General features: G+C 46.2%; 1 protein-coding gene across 3 annotated transcripts in view; it reads right to left on the bottom strand.

The window, feature by feature from the left end:
• Window positions 1-1045: 1045 nt before the first annotated feature.
• MYO9A (myosin IXA) overlaps window positions 1046-18818 on the bottom strand; it is a 163085-nt gene continuing 145312 nt past the window's right edge. For all 3 annotated transcript variants that reach the window (XM_065641480.1, XM_065641481.1, XM_065641479.1), the window contains 16 exons: window positions 16344-16456; window positions 15769-15926; window positions 14973-15196; window positions 14476-14592; window positions 13605-13793; window positions 12636-12683; window positions 12058-12169; window positions 11138-11199; window positions 8880-9072; window positions 8269-8397; window positions 7813-7918; window positions 7248-7379; window positions 6280-6403; window positions 3657-3859; window positions 3311-3453; window positions 1046-2917 (listed from right to left, as the gene is read on the bottom strand). In XM_065641480.1, coding sequence (XP_065497552.1) covers window positions 2436-2917; window positions 3311-3453; window positions 3657-3859; window positions 6280-6403; window positions 7248-7379; window positions 7813-7918; window positions 8269-8397; window positions 8880-9072; window positions 11138-11199; window positions 12058-12169; window positions 12636-12683; window positions 13605-13793; window positions 14476-14592; window positions 14973-15196; window positions 15769-15926; window positions 16344-16456 — 2535 coding nt within the window. In that variant the 3' untranslated portion in view covers window positions 1046-2435. The remainder of the gene's footprint in view (window positions 2918-3310; window positions 3454-3656; window positions 3860-6279; window positions 6404-7247; window positions 7380-7812; window positions 7919-8268; window positions 8398-8879; window positions 9073-11137; window positions 11200-12057; window positions 12170-12635; window positions 12684-13604; window positions 13794-14475; window positions 14593-14972; window positions 15197-15768; window positions 15927-16343; window positions 16457-18818) is intronic.

Consider the following 18818-nt stretch of genomic DNA (forward strand, 5'->3'; position numbering starts at 1 on the left):
TAATATATCCTCTTACAATACAGACTTTGTTTTTAATTTACACGCAGCAGACTTATAAATTACTTTTAAAAAAATCCATTAAAAATAAGAATAATTAACAGCACGCGGCCCCTCTCCTTTCCAGTAGTAAGTACATTCATGCCGCTCCAGAAAAGCCCGTTTTTTGCCCCAAAATCCAGCCCTTTGCCGGGAAGGAGCTGTGGGAGATGCCCAATTGCTGGGGGTCCTGCACTGACACCCAGATTATACATATATATATATATACACATATTTATTTTATATACTTTTCTTTATATATATATAACATATATAAAAAGAAATATTTTTCTATATATATTCTATATATCTTATCTAATATCTATTTCTTCATATCTATTTTTCTATGAAGAACCATGTTTTCTATATATATTCTATATATATTCTCCCCATGTATAAAGGATATCTATTTCTTCATATAGATTTTTATATATATAAAAAGATATAAACATATGTTCTTTATATATAGTATATATTTCTCTCATATTTCTTTACATATATGTAAATACAATATATATAAATATAAACACATATTTATATATAGAAATACATAAATATAAAGGTTATATATGCTATATATAAAGAATATATGCTATATATAAAGAATATATACTATATATAAAGAATATATATAGTATATACATACTATATATAAAGACTACATACTATATATAAAGGATATATATAGTATATATACACTATATACTACATATAATTATATATAGTATATACTACATATAGTATATATACTATATATAGTATATATACTACATATAGCATATATAGGTACTGTATACAGTATAGTATATATAGTCACTATACTATATATAAATTATATATTTATATACAGTATATGTATTCTTCATCATATAGTATATCTATTTCTTTTTAATATATTTATATATATAAAAGAAACATATAAGTTGTATAAAGAAATAGATCCTTTACATGTATTCTTTTACATCCATTTTTATATATAGAATATATATTATTTCATAGTTTCTGTCTATATAGAATATATATTCTTTTTTATATATATTTCCTTTATATATATATTCTATATTTACATATATATAAGAGAAATATATATATCTCAAAAGAAATATACATATATATATATATATATTTGAAGGTGCAGCCAAGGCCAGAAATTGGAGCCCCCTCCCGCCCCAGGGACCCTCTGGCCGGTCATTTTGAGGGGAATTCCGGGGCTTTTAGCTGAAAAGGCTCTAAAATCGATGCTGTTCCCGCTCTCCCTGTGGCATCTATCGCTTTCCCCCACTGAAAAAAAATTAAAATTAAAAATAAAATAAAAATAACCACTAAACCCCCAATAAATAAACCATCCCTCGAAAGAAACGGCACTTCGGGCAGGGGAGATGGGACCAAAGGGCTGCTCGGCAAAACACAAAATACCCAGGAAAACGGAATTTTTCGGTATTTCTCCCTTTTTTGGCAGCATTTAGGGAAAGGACGATCGCTGCTCTCCACGTCCAGCCCGGCTGCAAGGACGGATCCAGCCTTGATTAATCTAATTAGAGCCCCGGGGTTCCTAATTGTGCCTTTCCAGAGGTTTTTCCAGCAGCTGGAGCTTCTCTGGGCGCCACCGAGGGTGACGGTGACGATGACATGGGAGGGATTAAGAGGCGAGTCGTTAGCGTTGCTAATTAGTTCTGTCATAGGCATGGCTCTGAAATCGTGCTAATTACACCGCCAGGGGCTTCTTGTTCAAAGTAAAATTCGATGTATAGAGCAAAGGGGTAGCGGCAAGTGACGGATGATGACACCGGTGGTGACACCAGGATGGCTCAGCCCATTGCTTCCCTCCTCCCCGGCCAAAAAATAATAATAATTAAAAAAAAGAAAAAAAGAAAGAAGTCCTGTCTGGGCAAAAATACTAAAAAAAAAAAAAAAAAAATTAAAATATATATATTTACAACAAACTCCAGTAATCGGCATATAAACAAATATAGCTTCAAGTAGTCTTTGATTATTATTATTATTATTATTTTTTAATACTGATGGTCTCCAAAAAAAAAAAAAAGGAAAGGTGGTTAAGTCAGGTTAAAAAATAAAAAAAAAGGTGATTTTTGGCAGATTTTAACGCGTTTCCATGCGCTCGGCGTTGGCGTGGATGAGGTGGTTCAAGCGTGGAGGGCCGGGACGCTCGGGACGCTCCCGCTGGGTTTTCAGGCTCCGTTCGGCCCAAGGATGCTCCAATCCCCCCGAAGGTCTCAACCCCTCTAAAACCACTAAGGCCACCGTTAAAACCGTCCGCCACCGGCCTTTTTAATTAAGAATTCCTCCTCCCGGCGCTAACGAGAAGCCATCGGGTGCTGCCGACGGCGCCGACGCGGAGGATGCTCCAGCGCGCGACGCGTCCCTGGGGTGGAGCATCTTCAGACCATGAACTCGTTGCTCCCCAGGAGGACGAGGGGTTGGGCGGCGGCGCAGTCGGCCTCGGCATTTCTCTTGCGTCCCGCCCCCGTCCCCCCGTCCGGGGGCTCTTTGGTTTTGGGGGGGGACGTTTTGACGCTCTTCAGTTTCTGTTTGCCTTTCTCCGGGTTGAAGGTCCCACGGGTGGTGAACTGAGGCCGGTCCTCGGGGTGACGCAGAGGTCCCGTGAAGCCCTCGGGGGTCACCCGGGTTTCGGGGGGCTCACCGGACCCCCCCGCTCGGTAGAAAGGTGATTTGGAGTACATCTGGAAGCGCTTGCGGGGCAGGTGGGGCAAGCAGGAGGTGGACGATTGGGAGGAGGAGGAGGAGGAGATGGAGGCATCGGTTGGGTCCGCCGGGTCCAGCCGCGGCCGGGGGTGTCTCCGCAGGCGGCTCGGCCCCTCCGCCTTGGCGGGACGCAGGGAGGGAAGGGCCACGCTTCTCTCTGGGGTGGGGGGAAGGACCACCGGAGGATTAACACCCCAAAACAACCCGTCATCTTAGCGTTGCCCCCCCAGGGACACATGAGGTGAAACCAGGACGTTGCCAGCATCTCGCATCACCTGGGATGATGGAGGAGTGCTCACCGCCCCACCAAACCTGGGGTGCTACCACCCACCTCCCCAGGTCTGCGTGTTTTAACCCTTAACCCTCCTCTTTACACCCATTTAAATTGCTGTACATCATGACAGGGCAGGAAAAAACCAAATAAACTCCCCCCAACCTGGTCTAGTGGAAGATGTCCCTGCCCACGGTGGGACAGTTGGACCAGATGATCTTTGAAGGTCCCTTCCAACCCAACCCATTCTACGGCAAACCCCAAAACGCCCGGATTTACCTGAACGATCAGAGATGGCTCCTTCGGAATCAAAGTTCAAATTTTCGGAGCTATCGGCGGTGCCAATGGAAGCTTCAGACTCGAGGGTTTCGTCATCGGAGGCGCGAGGCTCCAGTGTCAGCATCTCGAACGTCAGCTCCTCCCTGCCAAAACCAACCCAGAGCCATTGACCCAACGGGATCAAAAAAGTGGGGAGAAGAAAGGTATGAGCGTACGCCAAGAGATCACGAGGGGAAGGAGTCCTCCAGCTCACCCTGTGAGCAGTACGTCAACCATATGATGTCAAACAACATCCATAGGTCACCTATAGATAGGGAACGCAGCTTGAACCCGTGGCCAGACTCACTTTTCCTTCTGCAGACTCTCGATCTGCTCAGTCAGCACCTTCTCCTCTTGCTGCATGGCCGCTTGCTGCTGCTCCGTCACCTCCATCTCCATGGCTTCCTCGCTGCTCATGGTCTCCTCGGGGACGTCCGTCACCGAGGGCAAGCGCACGGCGACAGGAGACGTCGGGCTGGGGTAGGCGCCGCGTCGTACGCGTCCTTTGCCCTGAAGATAGATGACAGTGTCACCACCACCACCAGCCAAGGTGATTTTTGGGACTTCTCAGGTGCCAACAACGCTGCTCTCCCGAGGTGTGGAGATGGCCCTGGCCATTGGTCCTCAGTGCGCCACCACCGCTCACACCCGGGACCCTCCAAAATCTCACCCCAGGCTGGGAAAGGTACCAGAAGGACTCAACACACTGGAGGTGGTGAGGATGGAGGTGGTGAAGATGGTGCTGATGGACCAAGTGCAACTTGGACTTCAAAGCAAGCTCAGCTGGTGGCAGGATGGGTTTCTGCAAAGCCCACAGCCCGTGTGATGGGAAGCTTGACCTGCCTGGTGGTCGTGTTGGTTTTGGGTGAGAGCATCACCAGGGCTTTGATTCCAAGGCACACGCCTCCCGCTTTAGCGTTAGATCACATCTTGCATCCTTCCCTCACCCACCCTTGGTATTGCCAAGAGTCTCCACCTTGACAAACGGTAACTCACACCTAATCCCATTGCCTGTGCTCTGATCTCACGTCCATGAGATCTAGAAACCAAGACCAGGTCCAATGGTCCGTTATGAGACAGTAAATGTGAATTTTTGCGACCATGGTTCAATGGGGAGATTTAGTGCAGCTGTCCCTGTGCTGAAAAGCACTGAAGAACCATCCAATTTTTTAAATATTAAAAGCAATGACAAAAACTGACTCAAATGGGGGTGATACGCATGGAGGAATATTATAGCTGCAGCTGCTTTATCCTTTCAAGGAGCAGCTCTACGGATCTGCTCCATGCAGTAGGAGAAAAAGATGGATTTTTGGGGATGAGGGATGCCACAGAAATTAAAAAGCTTTTATCCTAAGCGTTAACATAACCAGACAATCTCATCTTCTAAATTCAAGGTCCCGAACTGACCAGGACTTAGGAGATGTCAAGCCATCACTTGGTGACCTCCTCCTGACAACCATCACCCAGGATGAACCTGCGTCTCCCTTGCGGTTGAAAATCTCTTTGCAATGCAGCTTTTCTCCCCGCAGGGTTATTTAAATGCTGTTTGCAGGGGAAAGGAGCCTCCCTTTTTTCCTTTAAAAGTGAAATCTGCTCCTTTTTACCCCTTTCATCTTTGAACGTCTTGACCTTGCATTCAAGGAGGTGGTGGTGCTCCTCCTCCAAGGCGGTGGAGGAGACCTTTGGATGCCTCATGGTCCTCGAGGCATCCGAGCCAGTGGTTCTATCCACCACCCTACGATACAGCAGCGCTGCAAAAGCAACTCGATGGCATAGCTGGATGCTGAAACGCATCCTGACGGCAAAAATTGGGGCGGGAAGTGATGTGTCAAGCAAAGCAAAAAAGAGGGAAGCACAGGATGGAAAAAGAAGAGAAAATAGAAAAAAAAATTGGGTAGGAAGGGAAAAAGGGGGTGGAAAGCAGTTTTTTTGAGGAGCTGTGAACTCCTGCTGCCCCGGGGACCTGCAGGGGACACGGTGGCCCCGAGGAGCAGCGTCCGCTCGGGGACGGGACGGACAAATCACGGACGATGGCCGGTGGGACGGGGCTGGAATGAGCGGCGGTGACAGACAACGGAGGGACGCGGCGGCTGGCGCGGGGCGCGCTGCAGCGGATACATACCGGGATTGAACTGCGGGTTATGCTCATAAATCTAACTGCAATTAGTACGGGTTTCTGGATTAGAGAGGAGATGAAAAGGAAAGCAGAAGGTTAGAGTGCGCATGCCGTCGTCCCTCCAAAAAACCCGATTTTGTTCATTTTTGTGTTGTTTTTTTTCTGTTTAACTGGGATGAGCAGGGCAGCTCTGCAGCACCACGACCTCGGGCAGCCCCTGCTTGGATTTCATCCCCAAAAAAGTCAACGTGTCCCTGGAGAAGCACAGCTTGGCGCCCAAGCTGGGGACGACAAGGCTGCGCCGAGTCCGTCCCTCTCCCGCAGCCCAACAAGCCAAGCACAGCGTGTCTGCAGCCCGCCGGCCCCCAGCAAGCATGGAAGTTCAATGAGATGGGTTTGAGGCCCCCAAAAAGGCTCTACAGGAGCAGGCTGAACCTTCGGGGAGCTCGTTTTGGGTTCGGATAATGCAATTGAGCACAAAAAAGGACGGTCCAGGTCTCCCATGGGGTGACGTCGAGCTGGTCAATGAAAGGCTTGACTCAACCCAGGACCAAACAAGCTCAAACGAAGGTGGAAACATTGATCAGGAGCGTCTGAGCTGGAGTGACCATGTTTCCACAGACCGTTCCCATCTCCTCGTGCTATGGTGTGACTCGAGGAGCCACCATGGGGCTGAGGGTCCCTGTCCTGGGGGAGATGGTGTGGGAGGTTGCAAGGGGTTTGGGAGGCTGGAATAAGCAAGAGAAGATCAGGGGGGGTTGCTTTGGGGGCAACGAGAGGACAGGAGGGAATGGAGATGGCTTTGGCTTCTCACCATCGATCTGCGGATCAAGGAGAGGCGGCTCTTGGCTTTGTTCTCCGCAAACTCCAGGCTGTTGATGTCCTTGAGACGAGCCTTGTATTTGTTCATCTGCTCGATCACGATTAATTCTACGCAACTATGGGGGAAAAAAAACCCAAAAGAATACAAGGTGGGAAGAGGAAACGATTTTATCTGAGTTGTCTCTGTTTTACCTGAAGATCTGTTCTGATGGAAAAGGCCAGAGGAGAAATCTCCAGCTGGCAATCGAAGAGTAGTAAAAATTCCCCTAAAGCGTGATAATGGGCTCGGGATGGATTGAGGAACTTGGACTAGAGAAATTCAAGACCTCCAAGGATCACACCAGCTCCTACCTGCTGGGTCTCCAAGCACGTTCTGGTCTTTGACAATTTTAATAGACTTACTGAAGGTAAACCCACCTCTTTCAGAAGCCCAGCCCTTCCCTGGATGGTTTCTATTATTATCATCACTGTCTCCATTACATATTTTAAATCTATTCAATATGAGCCAGATGGAATTCAGGCAAGCGCTTCACTTTTTCTCTTTAAAATCCTTATGATTATGTCAAATACCTTAAAGAAATCTAAGTATGCAATATTATTATTGCTGCAGACCAAATGAGCTCACCTCCTCAAATAAAAAAGACAAAATTAAAGCAAGAATAAAGATCTGCTTGCCTTAAATGGGATTAATTTTGAAACCACATCAGCACAAGCTCCACCTTTTCCTGCAAGCGCAAGTTGATCTGCTCTTGTGGATCCTTCATCGCTTAAAAATCCCCATTCAAGAGCCTCTTGGGGATTGAGAGAATATGAAATATCTTCACGGAGATGCATTTAATATGTATTTATAATTTCCATGCTAAAGGTCTCTACTCTTGAGCCATATGACTGTATTAAGGGTTATCAAGTGGTGAAATAGCAACGGTTACGGAGCTGGATCGCCCAGCGCCACATTCTTACGTGGTTGTTTTGCTGATGTCTTGAACGCTTTGCAGCGGGTCCGTCGTGTCGGGGCAGCGGAGGATACAGGGAGCAAAGACGATGGCCAAGGCATTAGCTGACATGCGATTGGTCTCTTCTTGGAGGGCAATCCTAAAAAAAAGAGAAGAATTAAGAGAGAAGTCAGAGGTGAAGGCAACCCCACCACACCTCTTCCGCTGGCCGTAGTGAGATGATGCGTCTACAGAACAATCTTGCTGTGCTAGCGAGCGCGGTGCTCTGCCCTCGATGGAGAAAACCAAACCTGAAGACATCTCAGGTGTTCCCAAAGAAAACAACCAGCTTTTTCCGCTCAAAGAAACTGTCCATGCAGTGGCAAGAGGCACCACAAGCAACCAAAGCGCTGTGGAGGTCGCTCATCAACGTTGAGCGTCACTTGGAGAAACAGCACCGGGGCCACCTCCTGGGGGACACGACGGATCTGAAAGCTCTTCCCTTCCCTTTGCTTTCAGTCTCGGTTATTTCAGTACAAAAAGGATGTCTGAGCATCCTCTGTGTTGCCCAAAGCTGCCTCGGCCCAACGTACCTCACCAGGTGGAAGATGAGCCGTTCCAAGGTGCTGAGATGGGGACGGGAGAGCTGGTCGATGACCGAATACACTCCCCTCACGGTCTCCTTCCTCTCCTGGAGGCCTGCAGAGAAAGCACCAGCATTTAGGAGCAGTTTCTACTTCTTCCTCGTAATTAAAATGACACCTTCTTAATGCTTGCTTACTTTTCCTACTTAAAAGGCAGATTTTCTGGGTAACTTTTTGGGCTGAAATCTGCGATGCAAACGCTTGCCACCAAAGGCAAGACAGAACCGCCTGTGGCTTTGCTTAAAAAAAACTCCTTAGAGCAAAAAAAAGTCAGACTTTGAAACCAGGTAAATATAAATATAATTTGGCAAAACCAGCTGATTTGGGCCCAAAGACTAAATACAGTTTGGCACTACAAGTGGCCATGTCTGTCAACGGAATGAGACAGTGAAGGAGGCTCCTCACCCATTGCCCGCAGAAACTCCTCGTAGAGCTCGAAGGTCATGAGAGGGTTGGGTAGATCTCGCAGCCACTGCTTGAACACACTGGCAATGACGTGGATGTTGTAGTCGTCTAAATTCACGTTGTCGATGTCTGCGTTCGGCAGCAGATTGGGGAGAAAGAATGAAAACGAGAGGCAAGGATCAATATGAAGCCGTACATAAAGCCAGGGCATAGATAAGCTACTGTAAGATAGAAAATGTTCATGTGCCACCCCAAAACCATACTGTGTTCGATATCAAGAAATTAATCACCTGATTTCAGCTCCATGTCTTAAAATCTGCATTTTCCAGGGCAAGTAACCTTAGGTGGGACCAGGATTTCTAAGGCAGCCTTTTTCCTCAACCAGAGTGACTTTTTTGTGCATCACACCCCAAAAAACACGAGACAGTGACTTGAGAACAGATTTTGGTTGGAGATATGAAAGCATCACTTGTGTTTTTGCGGTCAAGGAAGGCAGGACCGCTCCTTTCCTTTGCCCTGATGAAGCATCCCACCTTCCTCACATCCAACCTTGACGTTGCAGAGATTTTTCTCCCTGCGAGTTTTTTTTTTTTCCTTCCCCATCCTTTTACCTGTATCGAGTCCTTGCCGCAGCTCCTTGATCTTGTTGGTGGAGCCTGATTTTCTGTAAATGCCCTCCGTGTACAGCCCATGCATCTCGATGTAGTTGATGAGCTTCTCCACCAGCACCGGCACCGCTCGTTCCCCACTGGTCAACCGGGAGAGCTCCACACCGAACTGCCGAGATGAGAGCTCCGGGTCATACTGGTGGCGAAAAAGAAAAAAAAAGGTTTTAAAATCCTGGTGGAGCGCTCGGATCTGACTGCTATTCAAACTTCTTCAGCTGATCCAGGTGACCTGCAGGTCAATCTAATAAAGGAAGACAGGATAGCCAGCAATGTACATCTTGCAATGCTAAATCAGTCCCTCAAGTCCTAAAAGTCTGAATTTTCCTTTTCTAACCATGGTGGTCCTGTACCTCCTGCCCCTCTGGCACTGGCTCCAGGGATGATTTCATGGCCTGAAGCAGAACAGAGAAATCTGAGTCTTGAGTACTTAGATCAACTTGCAGCATTGGAAATCACAAAATGTCTGTGAACGAATACAATGCCAAAATAAGAGCATGAAGAAAACTCATCTACATCTGCCAGGAAAGAGCCATTTTCCGGCTGCAAATGCTCACTGGAGATCTGATATTTGTGTATGAAGTCCTCCTGAACGGGAGATTCTGGGTGGAAAATGTCAGACCACCTAATAAAATCAGGACACAAAGACCCAGTCCCAGCCAAGGGAACATGAGACAGCACATGCTGTCGTCAGCGAGATGGTGGTGACCACGACCCAGGTCCCAGCTATGAACTGCTCCTGCATCTGTGTTTTTCCCACTCAATCTCATCCTTTCATCCATCTTGTCAACCTTATGAGATGATGTGGGGAAGATGCCCACGCTGTTTAACGCTCTACGGAAAAAAAAAACCCACCCCAGTAACATCTGGTCTCAGCTGCCCGTTGAAATTCATCATCTGCTGTTCAACCAGTTGGCCGCTAAAACCAGGAGAAAACGCGATGTCACAAAACCTGTGTGCGACTTAAATGGAAAGTCAAGCAGCTCCAAGATGAGGCGCTAGTCTGGGTGAAAACTACTCTATTGTCAGAGGGAGGTGAGCTCAAGTTCACCGTAAACCTGCAGAAAAAGATCCAGTCTGAGGCAAGGCTACCAGTTACAAAACCAACCGTTGCCAGAAAATAAAGAGCTTTTTCTCAAAGCATAATAGGTGGTTTGTGGCTCCCCGTCGCTGAAAACAACCCTAAAATGTTAAACCACCAAGCACGGACAAGCCAGAGCCTTTCTAGAGAAGGAACTCCAACCACTCAAGTGGTAAGTGCCCGTGGAGACAAGGTGAACTTGCTTCCTTGGGTACAAAAAGCTCCTTGTGCAGAGAAACATCAAGAAATGAGAAGGCTTTGAGCATCTCTAATAAAAAATAACCAGAGATCTCATGGAACTTCCCAGATCCGTAGGGAAGAAACTCATACGAGGTGTTTTCCACTTTTGCGGAGATACTGCCAGAGAGTGAAAGAGCGCAGCAAAAATACCAAATCAAAGAAAATATGTATATTTAATGTATATATTCAGATTATTTCTTGGGAAAAATGTAATCATACAGCTTTACGGAGGCCGTAGGGTTATGGAGGCTGCTCTTCCCCCAGGACTCCCAGGGAACTGATAAAGCTTTGCGCACATCATTATCCTGGCTGTATTATCCTTTTTTTGGCATAAACAGCACAAAATAAACTTTTTTTTTTTTTTCAAATCAAATCTTGATGATTCATCGTTAGCCAGGGCAACCTGCTGTATTCATCTGCTGTCCTTAAACCCTGCAAAAAATATTTATTTTCCTTGTCAGAGGACAGGGAGTGCTTGAGCATCCTCCACTGTTTGGGGACCACATTGTGAGCCTGAGCTCGTATTTCCAAGAATAACCCCACATTTAAGAACAACCCCACATTTCCATGTCCTTAAAAGCTATAAAACGAAGCAGTTTTCTATTATAGAGCGTGGTGACAAAGCAGGGAACATCACTGCAACGTCTCCTGCGTGACTGGGCAGAAATAAAATGATAAATTGCTGTGTTATTCCCAAAATATAAGCAAACACCGAAGTTCTGGTTGGAGAGACCTCCAGGGATCTCCAGTTCACGCTCCTGCTCGAAGACAGGTGATTTCCAACATTATATCAAGATCTGTGCCTGCAAATATACTTTTATACAAGTCTGAGTTCGCCATCTGAAAGGTATTTAATGAAAGAAAAGGAATGAGAAACATTTACCTTTTTGGAGCACTTGGTTGTGGTTTTAAGACAGCACTTCTTGTGACAAGCATATTTACATACTGCAAGGAAAAAAGAATAGTATTTAATAATCCAAAAAGTCAGATCGCTGCAGAAATATGAATTAGTATGAATTAAGTAGCTCCTCTGAGGACTAGCAGGTCAAAAGCACATTGAATTTGCAGTTCCAGGGGCCAAGTCTATATTAGATCCACTCAAATGAAAACAAATGAAGCCTTTAATTTTAAGTCCTTGAAACATTAAGAAAACCCTGATAGATCCACTCGGTAAATAATCCATGAGTCACTCTGAGCATGGGCACGCTCAAAGAGGTTGGAAATAGCACCTCATTTGTATTCTTCCTGCACTGGGTATTGGCCTCAGGGTCGATATTTCAACCTAATCGAAGAAATGCCAAAAAACACAAAGCGATGGATCATCCTTTCCCATCAGTCCTCCTCCATTTTCCTGATTTCTCCAAAAATACCTGCGCCTGGAGGTCAAATGGGCTAAAACCAAGTGAATTTGCCGCAATCAAGAGACCCAGGGGCACACTGTGGGCTGAACTCATAGGGGAGGTTCACCAAACCCGATTCTCTTGATCATCCTTCTTACTGTGACACTTAAATTTGGTTGGACCATACGAAATGACCATAGGACCTTATGGGATAAGACATGTAGTGCAAAGCTCCCACACACAAAACTAACCCTACCGTGAGGTCTGGAAGGACTGCTGGGATGGACTGACTAGTTGACTTCAGAAACGCTTAAGACCTGTCCCAAAAGCTCTTCGAATGTGGAAAAACCCAACTTATCTGAGAGTGGGGTTGCAGGAACCAGCAGTGAACACTTTTTGAAATGCAAAAAACTCATCACTGTGAAACACACACATGAAAAAAGGGCAAAGAGAATGTGCTTACGTTTACAAACAGAAGCCCTGTCCATTATCCAGATCAAGGAGGAACAATATTCACAGTAGGTGGGGATGCTGTACTGGGTCGCCTTAAAAATGTGGCCGTTGTGCTCTTCCACCTGCGACAATAAAGATTGGGTGGTAAGAAAAAGGAGATGGGGGAAGAGTTTCCTGCAAAATAGCGAGATAAACACAGTCAGGTGTCCGACTTTTAGCTGTTATTGGCTATTTTTGTTTCCTTTTCAGCCCAGTAACCCTGTAGACAACCCAAAAAGACATCCAGCCAGTATAGGAATCAAACCATCATGAAACCAGCTTAGAAACTGTGTTTGACTGGTCAACTCCCCATGTTAAGAAGGTCTTCTAAGCATCCATGGCCCCTTTTTGCTCTGCGCTTGCATCCCTCCGAATACTATCACATCCTTAAGGAAAACAGGAGAAGGAATCTCCTACATCTCTGACAAAACGTAGACCACACGCTGCAAGTTAATGCAGAAACCCAGGATAACACTTTCTGTTTTGCAATCAGTTCTACAATAACGTTATGTTTACTGTCTTGACCGATGCGGGACGTGCTCAACTCACCACATCCACTTCCTTTTTTCTTCTCTTTTTTCGCTCCGTTTTTGGTACCTGGTGTTAGAAAGAGATTTAAGTCATAGAATTATAGAATTTCCTGAGTTGGAACGTATCTAACATTGCCCACCACCTTCCAGCCGCATCCTCCAGTGCATCTGCAGCCCCGTGAGAGTCATTCTAGGAAAGCCTCCCGCAGATCACCCTGGTTTTGGAAATCTGGACAACTGGGCCCATCTTAATCTCAAAGCTGGAATTAGGTGCTCTGCCTCCAGGTCCAGCATCAGCGACCTAAAGCTCTTCCATCTGATGTGGACAACCAAGGAGGACATGGCACAGCAGCGCAGCTGGAGCTGATGCTCAGAAAACCTGCCTGGAGCGGAGCCTGAGGAGGACTCAGAGCGGAAGAGTCAGCAGATGGATTATTTCTACAATGAACACCATCTCCCAAGCCCCAATCTGAGACCCCATGGTTGTCCTCACAGAAAGCGAGGAGCTCAGGTTTGTGAGAGGAACACTACAAGCTTTGACTGCTCTCAAAACCGTAACTAGACCCCAAGGACAGACACTGCCCGTGTCCCCTTCTGCAACCCAACTGATGGGTGACACACATGGTCACCTGGGAAGAGGTCAAGAGACCGGGAAAGCTTGTATCTCTTTCCCTTTCCCTCAAAGATTGAAAAAACCCCCTCAAAAATCTAAAAAATAAGCACCAGGAGATGCCTTTCCAACCATTCACAGATGGTTGCAGCTTTGCCCTGGAGACAATGTCTACACGTTGGCATTGGTCAAGGCCCAGCTCAGCCCAGATGTGAACTGGGCTTTGCTGAGCCCAGTGAAACACCACCAATGAATCATGTCACCTCAGCTTAAAGCAGAGGAGGAGACAACAGAGGTTCCCACATGTCTACAGAGAGCACGACCCCACAGAAAGACAGTTCCCAGATCTCCAAGGGGCTAAAGAAAAGTGCCAACTACCTTCACTGCGGTGTAGTCCAGGGGTTTGTACTCAATCATATATTCATCCAGGAAGACTTTGAAGGTATTGACCCAAACTTTCACTGGAGATTCACTCCAGTCTCTCTGCTCAAGCCTCATGGTCTTCTCCAGAATCTGCTCGAATAAGGCGTACAGGTCCTTATAGCGGATGCTTTTCCCATCATCCATCTTTTAAGGAAAAAGAAGCAAAAAGAAAAGCCATTTTTATAAGCCCCAGACTGTCTATTCTGCTCCAGACAATTATTTCAGCCTGACTGGCTTCCAACCACTTGGGGGAAGTCCGAATACGATTAAAGACGACAAAAATGATCATCTAATAGAGAATTGTTTCATGATCTTTGGCAGGGTGGCCTCTCAGTGCGCAGAGCAAGAGGATAAGTTCCAGCTCAAAAGGGAACTTTTAGTACAATCTGGGCAATAAAATAGCTTTTTTTTTGACCACTGTGATCATAAGGCACAGCGATCATTGCTCAGGTTCAGAAGTAGCAGAAGAACAGAGCTCCACGTTGCTCAGACATCTCCACCACTCACAAAAGTAACTCAAAGGTTTCCAGGCACTTTGAGTGGCAAAGAGGAGTTTATTGACTTAAAGTCATCTCCCATTTGATCAGGAGCAACTTGTAACGAGGAGACCAGAAATCTCCACTCAACGTATATTGAGAGCTGATTAAAGAGGAGGAATTAGCCCAAATTTACAGCTCATGAGACTGAATGCAAAGGAGCAGCATCCACCCTTTGGGCTGAGCGGAGCAGGAATGGAAAGCTCGGCAACCTCTCCATCACCAGAAGGACCCAGAGCATCTTGTTTCTCCTGGAGGTGGAAGTTCTCACCCATCATCCGCTCACTTACCGCCAATGCCGAGGAGTAAAAGCTGAAGATGTTTTGTCGGAATTCCTTCAGCGCTTTCTTGAACACGACATCCACCAGTGTGTCCTTCTTGCTGTCTTCATTATCCAGTTCATTCATCTGCGAAAGCAAAGGGGTTGATGTGCCCGTGCCACTTTTGCTGCGGCAGAGCACTGCAGGAGATGAAGGAGGACTAACGAGCAGCTACTCCACCACAGGCAGATGATGTTAATAATGATTACAAGACAATTTCTCCTCCACGCAATCTAGAAACATGAGCATTTCCCTGCAGCCTTCAACTCCTGCTCTCCTCAATCACCCATTTCTGATGCCACCAGCAACAGAAGCACTGAAGCTGCTGGGCTCATGCAGAATGACCACATGTTGGTGCCCATCTTTTCTCCCGAGTGTTGCCACTGCTGCCCCCAAGATAATTTGGGTTTTGTTGCCTCAATCTGCTCTTCAGGCTCTCTGGTGATTTATGTGAGGACAGGAGTTACCTTTTTCAGGAGAAACTCATCCATGCTCTTCAAGTCGCTAGCGCTGGTGATGATCTGCAGCGAGTCGTTCTGCCACTGCACGGGTTCCAGAGTCACGTTGCTGATCTTGACGCTGCGCTTGCGTTTCACTTTGGGAGAGGGTTCCTTGTTCTCCTTAAACTCCCGCCGGTAGATGCCGGACAGCTCAGGACTCCGTGGGGGGGTCAGGTGGTGAGGACCCAGCTCTACGGGTGATAATTAAATAAGGGGGAATGAGACTGAAGAGCAGATGAAAAATAATTCTGCCACTAAAATAAGGAGATGGGCTCTGGAATAAACTCGTGGAGGAGAAAAGCACCGTGTGGTACTCATAGGAAGATTAAATGTAATTTCTCCTTTGGTTATTACCTCCATCAAGAGGGCAAATGTCTGTCCATGTCCAGATGGCTGTCAGGAGGATTAGCAACATGGAATTCCTCGCAACTCATTTTGGATTCCACCCTCTAACCTACTTGCCATCGTTTCAGGTTGACATCATCCATGAATTCAAGAGACATGAACCAGCATGGATTTGCGCAGCTTCCCAAACTGTCTTCCTCAGCTAGACCACACTGTTGTATACGATACTCTCAATTACAGATACCCTAGCCCTATAGATAAACCAACCTTCCTCAGTTCTGTAGCTTTACCCAAGTCCCTATATGTTGGGCTACAACCAAGTGTAGCCCAATGTCAGATTTAGACTCACTTTTCCCTCTGCCATGAGAGCGAACGCAATTTCTCTGCTCCTTACCACACCAGAATCTTCTCCACATACCTTCTCCAAGCTGCAAGCCAGAAATCATCTCCCGGCTGGGGGCTTCTTGCTCCGCGTAGAGCTCCAGCAGCTCAGATTGGGTAGCAAGCTTCTCCCGCGAGGTCTTCTTCTCCCCCTGCTTTCCCTTCCCCCAGAACCTCATCTTGGCTCGCTGAGGCCTGGAAATAAATCATGGGAAGAGGAACCACCTTAGCTAGGAAAACATTCTTCCCAAAACTACCCCAAAACTCCCAGATCTTCATGGTGTTTGAGGAGGAGTTAAATCCACACAACTCCTACCAGAGAAACCGGACTACGAGTGCTCAGGAAAGGCAAGAAACTCAAGTTTCGCGCATGCAATTGGGTGGTTTGGGATGGGACGTCTGGCACACGGTGTCAAAACTTTGCTGCGATACGAGCAGGACACTTCTTCTAATTGAGCAAGTCCACAGTCACGTGGAAAAGATGGGACGAGTAACTCGTGTGCTGGTTTTGGCTGGTGGAGCTCCAAAGGAGCCGGGGTGGTTCAGCAAGGTGATGGAAACCAAGAAGGACACAGGAGGGACTAGGGTACCATTTCCAGCTGCGTTTCCTACCTCCCGTCCGGAGCCAGGTTCTTCTGGGCGGCCGCCAGCTTCCCGATCTCCCCCTGAGACATGGTCTTGTGCAGTTTGGTTTGGCCTTCCCCGGAGGCGAATCGCTGTACTGTCTGTAACGATTCCAAGTACAAAGTGTTTATAAACGAGACAACTCTTGGGACACCAGATATTTTTTTTTCCCTAGCAAAAATTAGATATTTCATCTGTTACGTCTTTATTTCTCTTCCTACAGGTGGAAACCTACAGCCCTGTCGAACTACCTACAACTAAAGAAATATTTTAACGACTCCTAAAGCAGAAAGGCATTTCCCTTGCTCCAACTCTACATCGAGGTCCAATCTTCTTTCTCCTTGAGCAACCAGAGATGAAATCCCAGAAAAGCCACGTCAACCACAATCGTTAGCCATGACCGAGCAATTTGTGGTGCTCCCAGCATCAAAGGAACCTTCAACCACATGGATATGTCCCAGCAGAGCTTCCTCCTCCAACGTTCATTGAAGATGTTACAGAAAACACCAAGGTCTTTGGGCCAAGGACACATCAAAATGAACCATTTAGAAATAAGAGATTTTGCAGCTTTAATACAAAGGATCTCCACTTTTGCCACCGTTTTAAATTCTTTAGGATCATTTTTAAGGGTGAAACGAATTTGCAAAAATTCAACCTAATGGGATTCCATGAAATAGTCTTGCTGTATTTAGAAGAAAATAGCAAATTTTGGTCTTGTTTGTTTGTTTGTTTCCAGTTGCAGCTGTGATTTCGGAGTTGGACTCCAGGAGAGACTTTCAGCATGAGGAAAACAGGGAAGACGATGATCAAACATCTCCTGTAGCTTCTCCGTCACCTCAATGTCTGCGTTGAACACACTGGGGGTTTAATTTTTCACCTTTGGACTAAACCTCTACCAGTCAGGAGATGGCAGCACATAAGGCAAAATCGCCACTGGGAAAGACAAACTGTCTAAACCACCAAAAGGTTTCTTGTTCCTGTCGTTTTTACATTATATAATTTGTGGATGGATACTGGGGAAAAAACCCCCGAACTTTAAAACCCATAAAAGTTAAATCCATCCAGCCCAAACTTACTACTTGCTTTTAAAAATGACCTATTACAATATTTGCTGCCGATATAGTTTTGTTATTGAATAATTTAACCTTTTAATCACTTTCAGTGCTTTTTTTTATAAAAAAGGATTTTCTGGAGGTATTTACTCCCTTTTTTTGTATTTCAAAGCCATTTAAAGCACAGGCCAAGGGGATCACTGGGGCACTGCAGGGGTTGCTCTATGGGATACCACAGACATTTTAGTTTTTCAATATATATCACACCTCCTCCACAAGCAGACCTGGAGTACAGATTTTGAAGTAGGGCAAAGCAAGCGAAACCCCTGGCTCATGCAGAAGACTGAGTCAAAAACATCTGGGATGCACTTTTTAGAGAAAACTAGAAGAAGGATGACTTAGTACAAGAGATCGTTCATCGGTGGCTCTTCAGGCATCTTTGGGATCAGCTCGTGACAGATACTTGGACTAATTTTGTCAATTCATGGCTTTATTACAGAGGTTGGAGCTAAATTGTTGCTTTGTTATCCACAACCCTCTCTCTAAGAGCTTCTGCTGAAGGAGAATGTCTTCAGAAGATACTTCTGGTGTGGTTTCTCTAAGACTTTCTATTTATCTGCTGCAGGAAAGCTCCCCAGGCTTAGGTGCAACTCAGAAGTGGTATTCATGTGTGCTGACCACAGCCAGGAGCTATTCCTCCCACTTGTACTTGTCTCACCGCAAGGTTGGTTAATCCTCAGCTCATCACCAGCCAAAAAACTCAATCAACGTTGAAGGCTTGGTCTTGTCAGGAAGCCTTAAAGGCTCTTTGGAGTCAACTGAACCTTCAGCAGACACCTTATGTACTGGTGCACGCTGGGTTTCAGCGCTGGCTGAAGGTGCTCTTGGTCTTTGCTGCTCTGGGATTGCATAGACTTATGTCAGGAGCATCGGTTTCTGGTGGACCTCTGCTTACCAGCTGGTGATACACAGTCATTGAGTTGATGGTCAAGAAACCCAACGGGCATAATGGGCGGGTTCACGCCAGCGCCGCTGGTGAGCCATCACATGCTCAGCTTCCCAAGGTCACACATGATCTTTCTTCCATCTATCCAGCAGCCCTCGGCCACCGAGCAGCACATCAAAAGAGGCTCCTTTTGGAAAGTCGTAGCCAGGGGCAGAAGCCATATGAATAAACTATTCACTAACACGGAAACCAGCTCACACATGGCAGCTGCCTGACTCGTCTTCATGTGAACATCACAAGACACAACGATAGTGTCTAGACAGACATCCCCCTACTTGAGCTTGTACCCAAACCAACGTGCACCAGTACTGCTCCATTTGCAACACCCTAATGGGCTCTGCTAATAAACATATATAAAAAGTCCCTATATTTTGCTACTCGTGGCAATCCTGACCCAGAGAAGCC

This window comes from Caloenas nicobarica, chromosome 10 (genome assembly GCF_036013445.1).
Source record: "Caloenas nicobarica isolate bCalNic1 chromosome 10, bCalNic1.hap1, whole genome shotgun sequence".
NCBI classification, from domain to species: domain Eukaryota; kingdom Metazoa; phylum Chordata; class Aves; order Columbiformes; family Columbidae; genus Caloenas; species Caloenas nicobarica.